The sequence below is a fragment of the Scardinius erythrophthalmus genome (assembly GCF_964197995.2).
Source record: "Scardinius erythrophthalmus genome assembly, chromosome: 5".
Taxonomy (NCBI): Eukaryota; Metazoa; Chordata; class Actinopteri; order Cypriniformes; family Leuciscidae; genus Scardinius; species Scardinius erythrophthalmus.
Window position 1 is genome coordinate 55,095,303 of NC_138225.1, and position 16,858 is coordinate 55,112,160.

The window sequence follows — 16,858 nt, forward strand, 5'->3', positions numbered from 1 at the left end:
GAATACAGTCGAACTTTTATTATGAAATCGGCGCGCGCTTTCTGCCACTGTGCGCGGTTCCGGTCGGTGTGTATGTGTGTGTGTAAGCATGGCGGTGGAGATGAGGCTTCCAGCGCTGCACAAACATGTTTCTCTCACAACATCACAGTCTCACCGGGACGACAAACACCTGGTGGTTCCTGGAGATGTGATCACATCTGACACGGGCTTCATGAGGTAAACACGAACCGGAACCGGAACCGGGCTGGATCTGATACATCAGGGACGTTTAAAAGGCCTTGAAAATAGTGTAAACTAAAGAGTGAAAACTTTAATTGTTAATATCAGTATTCCTGCTTTTCCTTTCAAGTCATAATTATGAGCTAAAGTCGAAATTATTACATGTTAAGTAGCATTTACCACATGGAAGTTATGATTTTCTCTCATAATTGACTTTTTATATCGTCATTATTATTATTTGCAATAGCAAAGTGGCAGAAATGTTCTTCCAGACTGGCTTGAACTGAGAACATTCGTCCATCAGTCTGTTGATGTTATCAGAGTGTGTGTGTGTGATTGTGATTGTGACTCCTCCTCAGTGTGTGTGTGATTGTGACTCCTCATCCTCAGTGTGTGTGTGTGTGTGTGTGTGTCTCAGGGGTCACGGCACGTACATGGATGAAGATCGGCTCACGGCGTCAGTGGCTGGACAGGTGGAGCGGGTCAATAAACTCATCTGTGTGAAGCCGCTGAAGACCAGGTGAACACACACACTCACTCTCTCTCTCTCTCTCACACTCTCACAGTCTCACTCACTCTTCACTCTCACTCACTCACTCACTCACTCACTCACTCACTCACTCACTCACTCACTCACTCGCACACACACACTCACTCACTCTTCACTCTCACTCTCTCTCACACTCTCACAGTCTCACTCACTCTTCACTCTCACAGTCTCACTCACTCTTCACTCGCACTTACTCACTCACTCACTCACTCACTCACTCACTCACTCACTCACTCACTCACTCACTCACTCACTCACTCACTCACTCACTCACTCGCACACACACACTCACTCACTCTTCACTCGCACTCACTCTCTCTCACACACTCTCTCTCACACTCTCACTCACTCACTCACTCACTCACTCGCACACACACACTCACTCACTCTTCACTCTCACAGTCTCACTCACACACTCGCACTTACTCACTCACTCACTCACTCACTCACTCACTCACTCACTCACTCACTCACTCTTCACTCGCACTCACTCTCTCTCACACACTCTCTCTCACACTCTCACAGTCTCACTCACTCTTCACTCTCACAGTCTCACTCACTCTTCACTCTCACAGTCTCACTCACTCTTCACTCTCACAGTCTCACTCACACACTCGCACTTACTCACTCACTCACTCACTCACTCACTCGCACACACACACTCACTCACTCTTCACTCTCACAGTCTCACTCACTCGCACTCACTCACTCACTCACTCACTCACTCACACACTCACTCACTCACTCACTCACTCACTCACTCACTCACTCACTCACTCACTCACACACACACTCTTCACTCGCACAAACTCACTCACTCACTCACACACTCTTCACTCGCACAGTCTCACTCACTCACTCACACACTCTTACTCACACACTCACTCACTCACTCACACACTCTTCACTCGCACAGTCTCACTCACTCACTCACACACTCTTACTCACACACTCACTCACTCACTCACACACTCTTCACTCGCACAGTCTCACTCACTCACTCACACACTCTTACTCACACACTCACTCGCACAGTCTCACTCACTCACTCACACACTCTTACTCACACACTCACTCACTCACTCACACACTCTTCACTCGCACAGTCTCACTCACTCACTCACACACTCTTACTCACACACTCACTCACTCACTCACACACTCTTCACTCTCACAGTCTCACTCACTCACTCGCACTCACTCACTCACTCACTCACTCACTCACTCACTCACTCACTCACTCACTCACTCACTCACTCACTCACACACTCTTCACTCGCACAAACTCACTCACTCACTCACTCACTCTCACAGTCTCACTCACTCACTCACTCACTCACTCACTCACTCACTCACTCTTCACTCGCACAAACTCACTCACTCACTCACACACACACTCTTCACTCGCACAGTCTCACTCACTCACTCACACACTCTTACTCACACACTCACTCACTCACTCACACACTCTTCACTCGCACAGTCTCACTCACTCACTCACACACTCTTACTCACACACTCACTCACTCACTCACACACTCTTCACTCGCACAGTCTCACTTACTCTCACACACACTCTGTCTCTCTCTCACTCACACACACACACACACACACACACACTCTTACACACACTCTTCTCTCTCTCTCACACACTCACACACACACACACACACACACACACACACACACACACACACACACACACACACACACTCTCACTCACACATTCTCACACACACTCTTCTCTCTCTCTCTCTCTCTCTCTCTCTCTCTCTCTCACACACTCTTCTCTCTCTCTCTCTCTCTCTCTCTCTCTCTCTCACACACTCTTCTCTCTCTCTCAATTCAATTCAATTTTTTTTTCAATTCAAAATGAGCTTTATTAGCATGACTGTGTAACACAATGTTGCCAAAGCATCAACATATATAAATAATAAAACAAATAAAACATATATGTATAGATCATGTCATATGTAGCATAGTAAATATAAATAAATAGATAAATAAACACAATCTATCCTAATAAATGAATAAATACAGTGGGTCTCTCTAGAGAATTAGCTGACTCTGGCGTTGTGAATAGCTAACACATATTTAGCCGCGAGTGCAGCTGTACTATCCATAGACATAATATACATAGACGCCCTATTGGCCGCTGGATCGTACGTCAACGGCGCCGCCATACTGCGGAGGGCAACTTTCCCATACCTCTCATAACGAGAATTGAGAAAAATGCCTATTTCGTGTGCTGCTTGGGGCTTTTCAAATCGCCACACAATTGAAAACAGGTCTCAGGGAATTACCTTTCTCAAGCAAAACTGAAAATTTGTTTCTGGTTGCATTTCATTTACTATTTTTATTTTCAGAGGAGAAAGGCCACGAAATTTAAAAATACTACTGTTATTGTGTCACGAAATGTAGTTTTAAGAGTTTTTCAGTCGACAATGTAGTTGTTTAAAGCTCAAATCTGTGGTTTATTTATAAAGATAGCGCCTTTTTAAAAATGTTATCTGACGGTTTCGGAGTTGTGAGATCCAGCGATCCCCGCGGGCGCTCAGCGCTCATGTACCCCGCCGAGAACAGCCTTGCCTCGGCTATAGTGCTTCTGAGTTCTGACGTTCGTCGCTGTCAGTCTAGTGAGAATAATTCGTCTTGTGTTTATCTAACGGGCGATCTTTGGTTTCATTAATCTATAATTTGTTCCTTGGCAGATTGTTTTGGCTGAGGGCAAAGTGAAGTTTCATAACTTAATATATTTAGGCTATTATAACAGTGTAGCCTGCTGTATGTTTGACTGGATCGTTTACTTTATTTCTTGATTTGTATAGCTTCTTATACCTTTTAAAAACTGAAATTTAACAAAAAGAGACAGGGTTGCATCATTTTATTTTATATAGCCTATGTAATAATATTTTAAAATGTATAAATTTACATTATTTATTATTGTTATTATAATAATATACCACTTACAATTATCAATCTATTATAGTTATGCTGTCAAATTATTTTACTATTCATAGTAACTATTTAACCTATTATTTTTTATTGTCTATATTCTGTAATTGATATTTCATATTCTACTGCTATTATTATAGTATACATAAACTATATGCTATTATCAATATATTATTATTATTATTATTATTATTATATTAGTACTTATGATATTATATAATTATACTTTTCATTACTATTTTATTTACTGTATACTGTTTGTTTATTTTATTGACTAAACCATTTACTATTAGCCTACCTCTCACTTTATCTTATATTTACTCTTTGCATTGCACTGTAGTTGTACCATATCATATTACCATAAATGATCCATCAGTTATCTTTGTTATTGCTAAAATCGGGTCAATGACAGAATATGCTTTTCCCACAATAAGAAAACTTTATTTAATTTAATGTGAAAATTAAATTATATCTCAGTATGGGGGTGTTCACAATTCTTATCCAAGAATGAAAAGCTAAATACATGACAAGCCAGAGCTTTGGCCATTCCTTATTAAAAAAATAAAAATAAAATATAAGTCTATCTATCGAGAGTTTAACTAACTACAGATGGAACTTTTTTTGTACACCACATACAAACCACCGAAATCGGTTGATAAATGTAATTTTTTTTGGTTTTTATACAGAAAAACCGCAGCTCAGCAGTTTACTTGCATTTGATTACAGCGCAGTCTTGCCCTCCACAAAATGGTGGACGCGTTGACGTATCGCAGCAACGTTCCAAAGCGGCCAATAGGGCGTCTATGTATATTATGTCTATGGTACTATCATCTTCTCCCAGTAAGAAGAACATTTTCTCAGTGTCACTCAGTTCAGAGAATGATGGAATCAAGATTTCAAATCTGGGCAGAAAGGTTTCTCTTATACTGGAGTATTTAGAGCAGAAGAGCAGAAAGTGTTCCTCATCCTCGATGTGCTGTAGGTCAGTGTCTACAGATCCTCTGCTCTCTCTCTGTCCACACACACACACACACACACACACACACACACACACACACACACACACACACACACACACTCATCCTCGATGTGCTGTAGGTCACAGTGTCTACAGATCCTCTGCTCTCTCTCTGTCCATGTTAGTCTACGTCTTCCTCTCTCTATCTCTAGATCATGGTCACTTAATCTGTATTTGGAGAGGATTTGTCTTTCTTTAAAATGTTTAATAAATAGATAACTGGCCAATTTAGTGGTTCTATTGAGGGTCGAGTAACATTGGAGTTTATTCTGGAGGGCAAAATGTGCTTTTAGTGCTTCATCATGGGTGTCTTTTAGATGTTTCTCTCTCTCTCTCACACACACCCTCTTCTCTCTCTCTCTCTCTCGCTCTCTCTCTCTCACACACTCTTCTCTCTCTCTCTCTCTCTCACACACACCCTCTTCTCTCTCTCTCTCGCGCTCTCTCTCTCTCACACACTCTTCTCTCTCTCTCTCTCTCTCACACACACCCTCTTCTCTCTCTCTCTCGCGCTCTCTCTCTCTCACACACTCTTCTCTCTCTCTCTCTCTCTCACACACACCCTCTTCTCTCTCTCCCGCAGGTATAACGGTGAGGTCGGTGACGTGGTTGTTGGAAGAATCACTGAGGTTTGTGTTTATGATGGATGTGTGATGGTCGTCTCTGAAGCTCTGATCACGTGTGTGTGTGTGTGTGTGTGTGTGTGTGAGATCACGTGTGTGTGTGAGATCACGTGTGTGTGTGAGATCACGTGTGTGTCTCTGATAACGTGTGTGTGTCTCTGATCATTACGTGTGTCTCTATAACAACAGGTGCAGCAGAAACGGTGGAAAGTCGAAACGAATTCGCGTCTGGATTCAGTGTTGCTGCTGTCGTCGGTCAATCTGCCCGGAGGAGAGCTGGTGAGAAACTCCTTCATAATGCATCAGATATAATGACATGATCTATAGTGGGGAGAACATGTATTTGATTCACTGCCGATTTTGAAGGTTTTCCCACTTACAAAGCATGTAGAAGTCTGTACTTTTTATCATAGGTACTCTTCAACTGTGAGAGACGGAATCTAAAACAAAAATCCAGAAAATCACATTGTATGATTTTTAAGTAATTAATTTGCATTTTATTGCATGACATAAGTATTTGATACATCAGAAAAGCAGAACTTAATATTTGGTACAGAAACCTTTGTTTGCAGTGACAGAGATCATACGTTTCCTGTAGTTCTTGACCAGGTTTGCACACACTGCAGGGGTTCTGGCCCACTCCTCCATACAGACCTTCTCCAGATCCTTCAGGTTTCGGGGCTGTCGTTGGGCAATACAGACTTTCAGCTCCCTCCACAGATCTTCTATTGGGTTCAGGTCTGGAGACTGGCTAGGCCACTTCAGGACCTTGAGATGCTTCTTACGGAGCCACTCCTTAGTTGCCCTGGCTGTGTGTTTCGGGTCGTTGTCATGCTGGAAGACCCAGCCACGACCCATCTTCAATGCTCTTACTGAGGGAAGGAGGTTGTTGGCCAAGATCTCGTGATACATGGCCCCATCCATCCTCCCCTCAATACGGTGCAGTCGTCCTGTCCCCTTTGCAGAAAAGCATCCCTAAAGAATGATGTTTTCACCTCCATGCTTCACGGTTGGGATGGTGTTCTTGGGGTTGTACTCTTCCTTCTTCTTCCTCCAAACACGGCGAGTGGAGTTTAGACCAAAAAGCTCTATTTCTGTCTCATCAGACCACATGACCTTCTCCCATTCCTCCTCTGGATCATCCAGATGGTCATTGGCAAACTTCAGATGGGCCTGGACATGCGCTGGCTTGAGCAGGGGGACCTTGCGTGCGCTGCAGGATTTTAATCCATGACGGCGTAGTGTGTTACTAATGGTTTTCTTTGAGACTGTGGTCCCAGCTCTCTTCAGGTCATTGACCAGGTCCTGCCGTGTAGTTCTGGGCTGATCCCTCACCTTCCTCATGATCATTGATGCCCCACGAGGTGTGATTTTGCATGATGCCCCAGATGGACGGAGATTGACCGTCATCTTGAACTTCTTCCATCTTCTAATAATTGCGCCAACAGTTGTTGCCTTCTCAAGCTGCGTGCCTATTGTCCTGTAGCCCATCCCAGCCTTGTGCAGGTCTACAGTTTTATCCCCGATGTCCTTACACAGCTCTCTGGTCTTGGCCACTGTGGAGAGGTTGGAGTCTGTTTGATTGAGTGTGTGGACAGGTGTCTTTTATACAGGTAACGAGTTCAAACAGGTGCAGTTAATACAGGTAATGAGTGGAGAACAGGAGGGCTTCTTAAAGAAAAACTAACAGGTCTGTGAGAGCCGGAATTCTTACTGATTGGTAGGTGATTTTTTTTTTTCTCCATTAGGTCACCTGATGGAGTTTTAGGACACCACTAGGTCACCTGATGGAGTTTTAGGACACCACTAGGTCACCTGATGGAGTTTTAGGACACCATTAGGTCACCTGATGGAGTTTCAGGTCACCATTAGGTCACCTGATGGAGTTTCAGGTCACCATTAGGTCACCTGATGGAGTTTTAGGACACCACTAGGTCACCTGATGGAGTTTTAGGACACCACTAGGTCACCTGATGGAGTTTTAGGACACCATTAGGTCACCTGATGGAGTTTTAGGACACCACTAGGTCACCTGATGGAGTTTTAGGACACCATTAGGTCACCTGATGGAGTTTTAGGACACCACTAGGTCACCTGATGGAGTTTTAGGACACCATTAGGTCACCTGATGGAGTTTTAGGACACCACTAGGTCACCTGATGGAGTTTCAGGTCACCATTAGGTCACCTGATGGAGTTTCAGGTCACCATTAGGTCACCTGATGGAGTTTTAGGACACCACTAGGTCACCTGATGGAGTTTTAGGACACCATTAGGTCACCTGATGGAGTTTTAGGACACCACTAGGTCACCTGATGGAGTTTTAGGACACCATTAGGTCACCTGATGGAGTTTTAGGACACCACTAGGTCACCTGATGGAGTTTTAGGACACCATTAGGTCACCTGATGGAGTTTCAGGTCACCATTAGGTCACCTGATGGAGTTTCAGGTCACCATTAGGTCACCTGATGGAGTTTTAGGACACCACTAGGTCACCTGATGGAGTTTTAGGACACCATTAGGTCACCTGATGGAGTTTTAGGACACCACTAGGTCACCTGATGGAGTTTTAGGACACCATTAGGTCACCTGATGGAGTTTTAGGACACCACTAGGTCACCTGATGGAGTTTTAGGACACCATTAGGTCACTAGATGGAGTTTTTCGGTTCCTTGCCACTGTTGCCTTTGGCTTGCTCAGTTGCGGATATTTTGGGGATATTTAATTTAATTTTATCAATCAATAAATTCCACTAGAAACAAACCTTGTTATATTATTTTAATACTGTGAAGCTGCTTTGATACAATCTGTATTGTGAAAAGCGCTATATAAATATACTTGACTTGATCAAATACTTATGTCATGCAATAAAATGCAAATTAATTACTTAAAAATCATACAATGTGATTTTCTGGAAAACCTGCAAAATCGGCAGTGTATCAAATACTTGTTCTCCCCACTGTATATACACATGGAAATATAATGACATGATATATAATGCACATCAAATATAATGCATTTATTATGAGCTCATATCGGTGCAGTAACAGGGTACCCGCGGGGTCTTAAAAGCATTGAAAAAGTCTTAAATTTGATAATCTCAAATTAAGGCCTTAAAAGCCTTGAATTTGGTATACAAAGTCTTGGATTTTGTTACAAATGTCTTATTTATTTTTTTGCCTTTTCTATGATTAAATTCATACCGTAACAAGATTAACTGTTGTAGACTAATTAAAAATGTGTCGCGTAACGTTGAGTGCACCTCGCGCTTCACGTCATAGAAGAACGCGCGAAAGCGTGCGCACCCGTTACTATGGTTACTAATCAGAGCTTTTCTGTTAAAAGAACATGTTTTCTACCCGGTCTTTTCAGTAGTGTCTGGCCACAGCCATCCACGCGCGCTCTCTCTACGTTGTTGAAGCAGCGCGGATGATCTGAAAACACAGACAAGCTGGAGTTCAGCGATCTTCATTTGAGAAGATCTGTCACGCGCCGCTTGTGTTCTGTCACGAGCCGCTTGCGCTGTTTGTGCGACTAAATCTGCGATCAAAATGCAGGCTGATATACAGCAGTGTTTTTAATGTTGATCATTATGCGACCAAGAATGCAATGTTTCCCGACTATCCACACGATTTCAAATGTGACATTGATTTTATACAACAGTAAAAAAAAAAAAAAGAAAAAAAAAGGGTAACATTAAGTGATGTACTACATTTTAAACAGTATTGTCAGGCTTATTGCTCTATTTTGCAACAAAATCTGTGGCTTTGACAAAGACAATGAGTTACCGCCACCTACTGGCGATTTTAATATCATATTTTTATTAATATTAAACGTTTTTTAACATTGAATACTTATTGAACATTGTTTTATTTAAAGCATTATTTATTTTTTAAAGGTATAAAGGTGAAAAATGAAATGGAAAAATCGATTAAATGGGGCAAATATTGTCCCTTAATGGAAAGATGTGACTGCAGTCTAAGTGGAAGAGAGGGGGTACGGCACTCTAAAAATTTGCAGAACTAAGGAAAAGGGATATGTAGAATTGCACAAGTGCTACTGCTAAAGAGTGCAATGTCAATACAGCCTGTAAGCTTAATTTTAATTTCTCATAAGCTTAATCAAATTGGCCTAGAGAGAATAATTATGACATTTTCTGTCTAAAGACTACATATAAAATAGCTACCAAAATTAAAGTAACTGGAGTTTGACTAAAAGTAATGACTAAAAGTTGACAAAAAATGTAAACACATTTCGTCAACTAACACTATGAAAGGCAGAATGACTCAAATGTGACTAAGACCAATAAGCATTTTCGTCTGAAGATAAAGAGTAAGACTAAATCAAAAATGGCTGCCAAAATTAACATTGGCCTACACACGTGCACGCTACAACGCTGCTGCGTATATATTTTATATGACTGATAATTTACATAAAATGTATTATTTAATTCAAGTAGTCTACTTGTAAATAATTATTTTTTAGGGTTTAAAATGTATACAGATTTGACATTTTCCCCTCATACTTCTGTCGGAATTGGTACGAAGTTGGCATTGAATTTCATTTGAAATGGTATTAAAAAGGTCTTAAAAAGCCTTGAATTTAAGTTGGAGGATCCTGGGGGTACCCTGAGTAAAGTGTGTGGATGTTTGTTGCGTGTGTGTGTCAGAGACGGCGATCGACGCAGGATGAGCTGGCCATGAGAGATTATCTTCAGGAAGGAGATCTCATCAGCGTATCCTTCATCATCATCATCATCATCATCATCATCATCCACAGACAACATGACATCCACATTTACTGACTTGATTCCTTTGATTAGATTTTTCTGACTGATTCGTTCAGTATATATTTTCACAAACAGCATTATGAAAGTCTTTTCAGCCACATATTATCATTATTTCCATCTTACAATAACTCAATTATCACAGAAGTACTGGGATAAAAGTTTATAATTCATATATAAACTCAGATGTCTACAATAGCGATCAAAATTGAGCAAATCACCTTTTAACACTGTTTCTGTTTACTTTAGTGACTCATGAATCATTCATTCAAGAGATTCGTTCAAAAACACTGATTCATCCAGTAATGAAACGAGAGAAGTATTTATGAGTGAGTCATTGAATCATTCACTGAACCTTTTTTTTTTTTTTTTTTTTTATAATTCAAATTAGGGTTTTTTATAACTGACTGCAGCTATTAACATTCTGTCAGAGTGTCTAGTAAATTACATGTTAGTTTAGTTGTCTGTTCAGAATCATGATCTGTATTTGAAACCACAAAATCGTGATCCTCCATTTCTCCAGAATCGTGCAGCTCTACGTACAATATCAATATTAGATGAAGACTTATACTAAAGTCTTAAGCTGAACAGAAATATGAAATAACAAAACTAACAAAAAGCGCGTAACAAAATTACTAAAACTTAAATAAAAATAGTTAAATATAAATATAAAATGTATTGTAAAAATTAACACAGCGCATAAAAATACTAAAATTGAAATAAGGCTAAATAGGTATATTCTTTTTTTTTTTTTAACAAAAGCACATAACAAAAAATATTAGATCTGATACTGAAATAAACATAAAGCTAAACAGAAATATACAAAAGTATTAAAAATAACAAATGCATGCAACAAAAAAACTTGAGGCTAGAATTAAAGCTAAACTGAAAATATGGAAATCAAGCTAATTCAAAATATGAATAAATACTATAATAGTATATAAATAATTGAAATAACACTGATTTCAAAGCAATACAATTTTGTCATAGTCTTTGATCAAAATGTAATAAACTCCTTATTTTGATTTCATCATGATCCGTTCAGTTCACATTGCTCCTCTAGACCAGCTTCTGACTTCATCAGTTCAGGTGTTCATCAGTTCAGGTGTTCATCAGTTCAGGTGTTCATCAGTTCAGGTGTTCATCAGTTCAGGTGTTCATCAGTTTGAGGTGTTCATCAGTTTGAGGTGTTCATCAGTTTGAGGTGTTCATCAGTTCAGGTGTTCATCAGTTTGAGGTGTTCATCAGTTCAGGTGTTCATCAGTTCAGGTGTTCATCAGTTCAGGTGTTCATCAGTTTGAGGTGTTCATCAGTTCAGGTGTTCATCAGTTCAGGTGTTCATCAGTTTGAGGTGTTCATCAGTTCAGGTGTTCATCAGTTTGAGGTGTTCATCAGTTCAGGTGTTCATCAGTTTGAGGTGTTCATCAGTTCAGGTGTTCATCAGTTCAGGTGTTCATCAGTTCAGGTGTTTATCAGTTCAGGTGTTCATCAGTTCAGGTGTTCATCAGTTTGAGGTGTTCATCAGTTTGAGGTGTTCATCAGTTTGAGGTGTTCATCAGTTCAGGTGTTCATCAGTTCAGGTTTTCATCAGTTCAGGTGTTCATCAGTTTGAGGTGTTCATCAGTTTGAGGTGTTCATCAGTTCAGGTGTTCATCAGTTTGAGGTGTTCATCAGTTCAGGTGTTCATCAGTTTGAGGTGTTCATCAGTTCAGGTGTTCATCAGTTCAGGTGTTCATCAGTTCAGGTGTTCATCAGTTTGAGGTGTTCATCAGTTTGAGGTGTTCATCAGTTCAGGTGTTCATCAGTTCAGGTGTTCATCAGTTCAGGTGTTCATCAGTTTGAGGTGTTCATCAGTTTGAGGTGTTCATCAGTTCAGGTGTTCATCAGTTCAGGTGTTCATCAGTTTGAGGTGTTCATCAGTTTGAGGTGTTCATCAGTTTGAGGTGTTCATCAGTTCAGGTGTTCATCAGTTCAGGTGTTCATCAGTTCAGGTGTTCATCAGTTTGAGGTGTTCATCAGTTCAGGTGTTCATCAGTTTGAGGTGTTCATCAGTTCAGGTGTTCATCAGTTTGAGGTGTTCATCAGTTTGAGGTGTTCATCAGTTCAGGTTTTCATCAGTTCAGGTGTTCATCAGTTTGAGGTGTTCATCAGTTCAGGTGTTCATCAGTTCAGGTGTTCATCAGTTTGAGGTGTTCATCAGTTTGAGGTGTTCATCAGTTCAGGTGTTCATCAGTTTGAGGTGTTCATCAGTTCAGGTGTTCATCAGTTTGAGGTGTTCATCAGTTCAGGTGTTCATCAGTTTGAGGTGTTCATCAGTTTGAGGTGTTCATCAGTTCAGGTGTTCATCAGTTCAGGTGTTCATCAGTTTGAGGTGTTCATCAGTTTGAGGTGTTCATCAGTTCAGGTGTTCATCAGTTCAGGTGTTCATCAGTTCAGGTGTTCATCAGTTTGAGGTGTTCATCAGTTCAGGTGTTCATCAGTTTGAGGTGTTCATCAGTTCAGGTGTTCATCAGTTTGAGGTGTTCATCAGTTTGAGGTGTTCATCAGTTTGAGGTGTTCATCAGTTTGAGGTGTTCATCAGTTCAGGTGTTCATCAGTTCAGGTGTTCATCAGTTTGAGGTGTTCATCAGTTCAGGTGTTCATCAGTTCAGGTGTTCATCAGTTCAGGTGTTCATCAGTTCAGGTGTTCATCAGTTTGAGGTGTTCATCAGTTCAGGTGTTCATCAGTTCAGGTGTTCATCAGTTCAGGTGTTCATCAGTTTGAGGTGTTCATCAGTTCAGGTGTTCATCAGTTCAGGTGTTCATCAGTTCAGGTGTTCAGGTGTTCATCAGTTCAGGTGTTCATCAGTTCAGGTGTTCATCAGTTTGAGGTGTTCATCAGTTCAGGTGTTCATCAGTTTGAGGTGTTCATCAGTTTGAGGTGTTCATCAGTTCAGGTGTTCATCAGTTCAGGTGTTCATCAGTTCAGGTGTTCATCAGTTTGAGGTGTTCATCAGTTCAGGTGTTCATCAGTTTGAGGTGTTCATCAGTTCAGGTGTTCATCAGTTCAGGTGTTCATCAGTTCAGGTGTTCATCAGTTTGAGGTGTTCATCAGTTCAGGTGTTCATCAGTTCAGGTGTTCATCAGTTCAGGTGTTCATCAGTTTGAGGTGTTCATCAGTTCAGGTGTTCATCAGTTTGAGGTGTTCATCAGTTCAGGTGTTCATCAGTTTGAGGTGTTCATCAGTTCAGGTGTTCATCAGTTTGAGGTGTTCATCAGTTCAGGTGTTCATCAGTTCAGGTGTTCATCAGTTCAGGTGTTCATCAGTTCAGGTGTTCATCAGTTTGAGGTGTTCATCAGTTCAGGTGTTCATCAGTTTGAGGTGTTCATCAGTTCAGGTGTTCATCAGTTCAGGTGTTCATCAGTTCCTGTTGTTATCTCCAGCTGTGTTCTTTAACTGTTCAAAGGCAGAGGTTCAGTCGATCTTCTCGGACGGCGCTCTCTCTCTTCACACACGCAGCTTAAAGTACGGGAAGGTGAGAAACAATCAAAAACGTTATTCTCCCCATATTCTCCACTGTTGCGGCTCCTCTCTTCCCAGTCTGTCAGTAACGCTCTGTTTACTTCCTGTCTCTATGAAGCCCCTCCTTCTGAAAAGCACACTGTGCTCTGATTGGTCGGCTGGAGCAGTGTGTTGTGATTGGTCGAGTGCTTCGAGTGTGTTTGGGAAATGTCCCACCCCTTACCATAACCACCAGTTTAACACACTACTAACTAACTCAACCAGGCCCTGCCCCTTTATTCTGCGCATTAATTATTATAATGAGGAATACTGTGACGTGTTCGTTCCCGGAGGATGGAGGCGTTTGAGGAGTTCAGGAGCGCGGACACTGATGTTTGCCTGTGTTTCAGCTGGGTCAGGGAGTGCTGGTGCTCGTCTCGCCGTCGCTGGTGAAGAGACAGAAGACTCACTTCCACAACCTGCCGTGCGGCGCGTCCGTGATCCTGGGAAACAACGGATACGTGTGGCTCTATCCCACGCCGGAGACGCAGGACGAGGAGGCCGGAGGGTTCTACACCAGCATGGAGGTCAGACTGCTTTAGCTCTCCATATCTCTGTCCGCACTGCGGTTCGGGATCGCTGGAGTTTTAACGATTTCGATTCTTAATTTCTATTCCAATAAGGTTAAAAAAAAAAAACCTTGGATATCATGCACATTTAGTATTATTGCAAAAACATTTAATTGTGTCTGAATATCATCATCAGGCTAAAGAACACTTACTCGAACGTAAAAACACCGTAGAAGAACAACTAGCCGAACTAATATAAATGTCAAGCATTATTAAAGACGAGTAAACACTCAGTGATTAAAAAAGAACAAATAAAAAAGTAGCGATCGCAGCAAATAGACACAACTGGACAAAGACACGACTGAAATAAACAGTGTTTTAAGATTTTCAGGAGTTCAGGTTCAGAAACTGTGATCAAATGTAAAATAACTGCACTTTATTAATAAAATACACATTACAAATATAGTTACAAAAGTTATTCAGTGAAGAACCAGTGGATTTTCTGTTTGTCTTCTGTTGTGGGATAATGTGGCGTCTCTGTCCAGCCGGTGTCGGTGTCGGATCGGGAGGTGATCTCGCGGCTCAGGAACTGCTTGCTGGCTCTCGCCGCTCATAAGGTTCTGCTGTACGACACCAGCGTGCTCTACTGCTACGAGGCAGCGCTTCCACACAAGGTATCATCATCATCATCATCTTCATCTCAGGGTATCATCATCATCATCTCGCTCATGAGGAGTGAAGCCTCACGTCTGTGTTTCCCTGCAGATTAAAGACATCCTGAAGCCGGAGACCATGGAGGAGATCGTTCTGGAGACACGGCAGCGCCTGGTCGAGCACGAGGGATAACACACACACACCGCTTCACACAAACCCTACAGATAATACATAAATAAATCAGTTTGACAGAAAACAAGTTTTATTGTTCCTCGCACAAACACAAACGCATCTGAAACATTACGGAAGACGTGTTAAACAGCAGTTAACCTCGTACCAGGTTAGAAATGTTATCTTTTATGTTTGTAATGTTAAGGAATATTGTGGCTGGGATGACAGTCATCATTTACTCACCCTCAAGTTGTTCCAACCCTGTTTGTGTTTCTTTGTGTTCTGCTGAATAACACAGTTGATGATCCTCACTGACTTCAATAGTGTAGAAAAAAAATACAATGGAAGTCAATGGGGTCCAAAATGTTTTCATTTTTGGGTGAACTGTCCCTTTAATAGAGTGACAGTCAGGATCAGGCCGCTAGAGGGCAGAGCTTCAATAATCACGATATATGCACTGAAATTATATATTAGTAATTATTTTATTTAAAAAAAAAATAAAGTAAAAAAAATCAATCATTTATTTCTAGAGCACATTTAAAACACAACCAAAGTTGACGAAGTGCTTTACAAAGAATAAAATAAACACAAGAAACAAAAAAAATATACATATATACCAAACAAGCCAAAATAAGTAATACGCAATCAAAGCATCAAAATGTTTACAAATATTGACACGTTTTTATAGCTTTCTTACTTTTATTTTGAAAAATTAGTTTTGAGTTTGTTCAAGGAAATAAACAACTTTTTAAATTAAAGTAACATTATCATACATGTGTTTAACTGCATGAATTAAACGATGTATGATTAAGTTACTATAATACGTAAATCAAGGAAATGGAAAGAAAATAAAGATAAAAAAACAACAACTACAATATAAATGAATAAAAATGTGCCCGGGAGATGCAGAGAGATAAAAAAATAAAAATAAAAAAGTATAAGAATAAAAAAAGGAACTGAAGCGATTGGCGGAAGAGCTCTCCAGATCGGGCACGCGCAGCCCCGCCCACAACGCTTCTCATTGGTTAGTGGCAGTGATGACGTCGACGCCACGGTAAACAGGAAATGCGTTTGAAAACATGCTTATGACTTGTACATGGTAGTATAAAACAGAACTTTGAGTCCGTTAATTACTTCTATCTGGTAACAATATATAGCGTTATAAATATTATTTTTTTGGAAAACGTTTCATTATGTACATTTCCAAGCAATAATCCAGTTACTTCTTTTAAACTTGTCACATTGCAATGTCAACGAACTTAGTTTCAAGTTATTTTTTGTTCATTTTAATGTTATTTGCTTTACATTTACAAGTATTAATTATTAACAGTTAAATAAAAGTCGAATATTTTCAGCAAGTCTCAAGATGTTATTAAAATGAATAAATGATGGATTTACTTGATATTGAAAAGGGTTACGGTTAAAATACCAGCATTGTTTGTTTATGAATAACATGCCAATTATTTCATTGCATTTTATTTAGGTATCAAACGGTTTAATTAGTTCTGATAAAGATAGGTGAAACTTTACATATACCTTTCTCTCTACATATACATATCTGTTTGTACAAATTAATTAGATTTTTGTACATATACATCTGTGGTTAGACACTAACATCCTTCACACACTCCCCCAGCTCACGTCAGCTGTAGCCGAAACACACAGAACCCTTGCACATCCGAGGCCATGACACCGCTTTAGAAATGCAGGATTACTGTAAAACACCCATGAGGCCTGTGCCGCACACATCTGAACTCGGACACACTTGTGTGCCTTCTGTGCCTAAAAGCATAGCAGAGAATACAAGTCAAAATATACAATAAAAAAATCT

At 40.5% G+C, this 16,858-nt stretch overlaps 1 protein-coding gene across 2 annotated transcripts; it reads left to right on the top strand.

Moving 5' to 3' along the window:
* Positions 1 to 15,129, top strand: exosc2 (exosome component 2). Of its 2 annotated transcripts, XM_081367024.1 has the most exons (9): positions 1 to 216; positions 638 to 739; positions 5,326 to 5,371; positions 5,555 to 5,644; positions 10,036 to 10,101; positions 13,599 to 13,667; positions 14,044 to 14,220; positions 14,748 to 14,876; positions 14,968 to 15,129. In XM_081367024.1, the coding sequence occupies exons 1-9, from the start codon at positions 89 to 91 to the stop codon at positions 15,046 to 15,048; spliced, it is 888 nt and encodes a 295-aa protein (XP_081223150.1). In that variant the 5' UTR covers positions 1 to 88; the 3' UTR covers positions 15,049 to 15,129. The 2 variants fall into 2 exon arrangements, with proteins under 2 accessions (XP_081223150.1, XP_081223151.1); XM_081367025.1 differs by lacking the exons at positions 10,036 to 10,101; positions 13,599 to 13,667 and having other exon boundaries at positions 50 to 216; positions 14,968 to 15,128.
* The last annotated feature ends 1,729 nt before the right edge of the window (positions 15,130 to 16,858 follow it).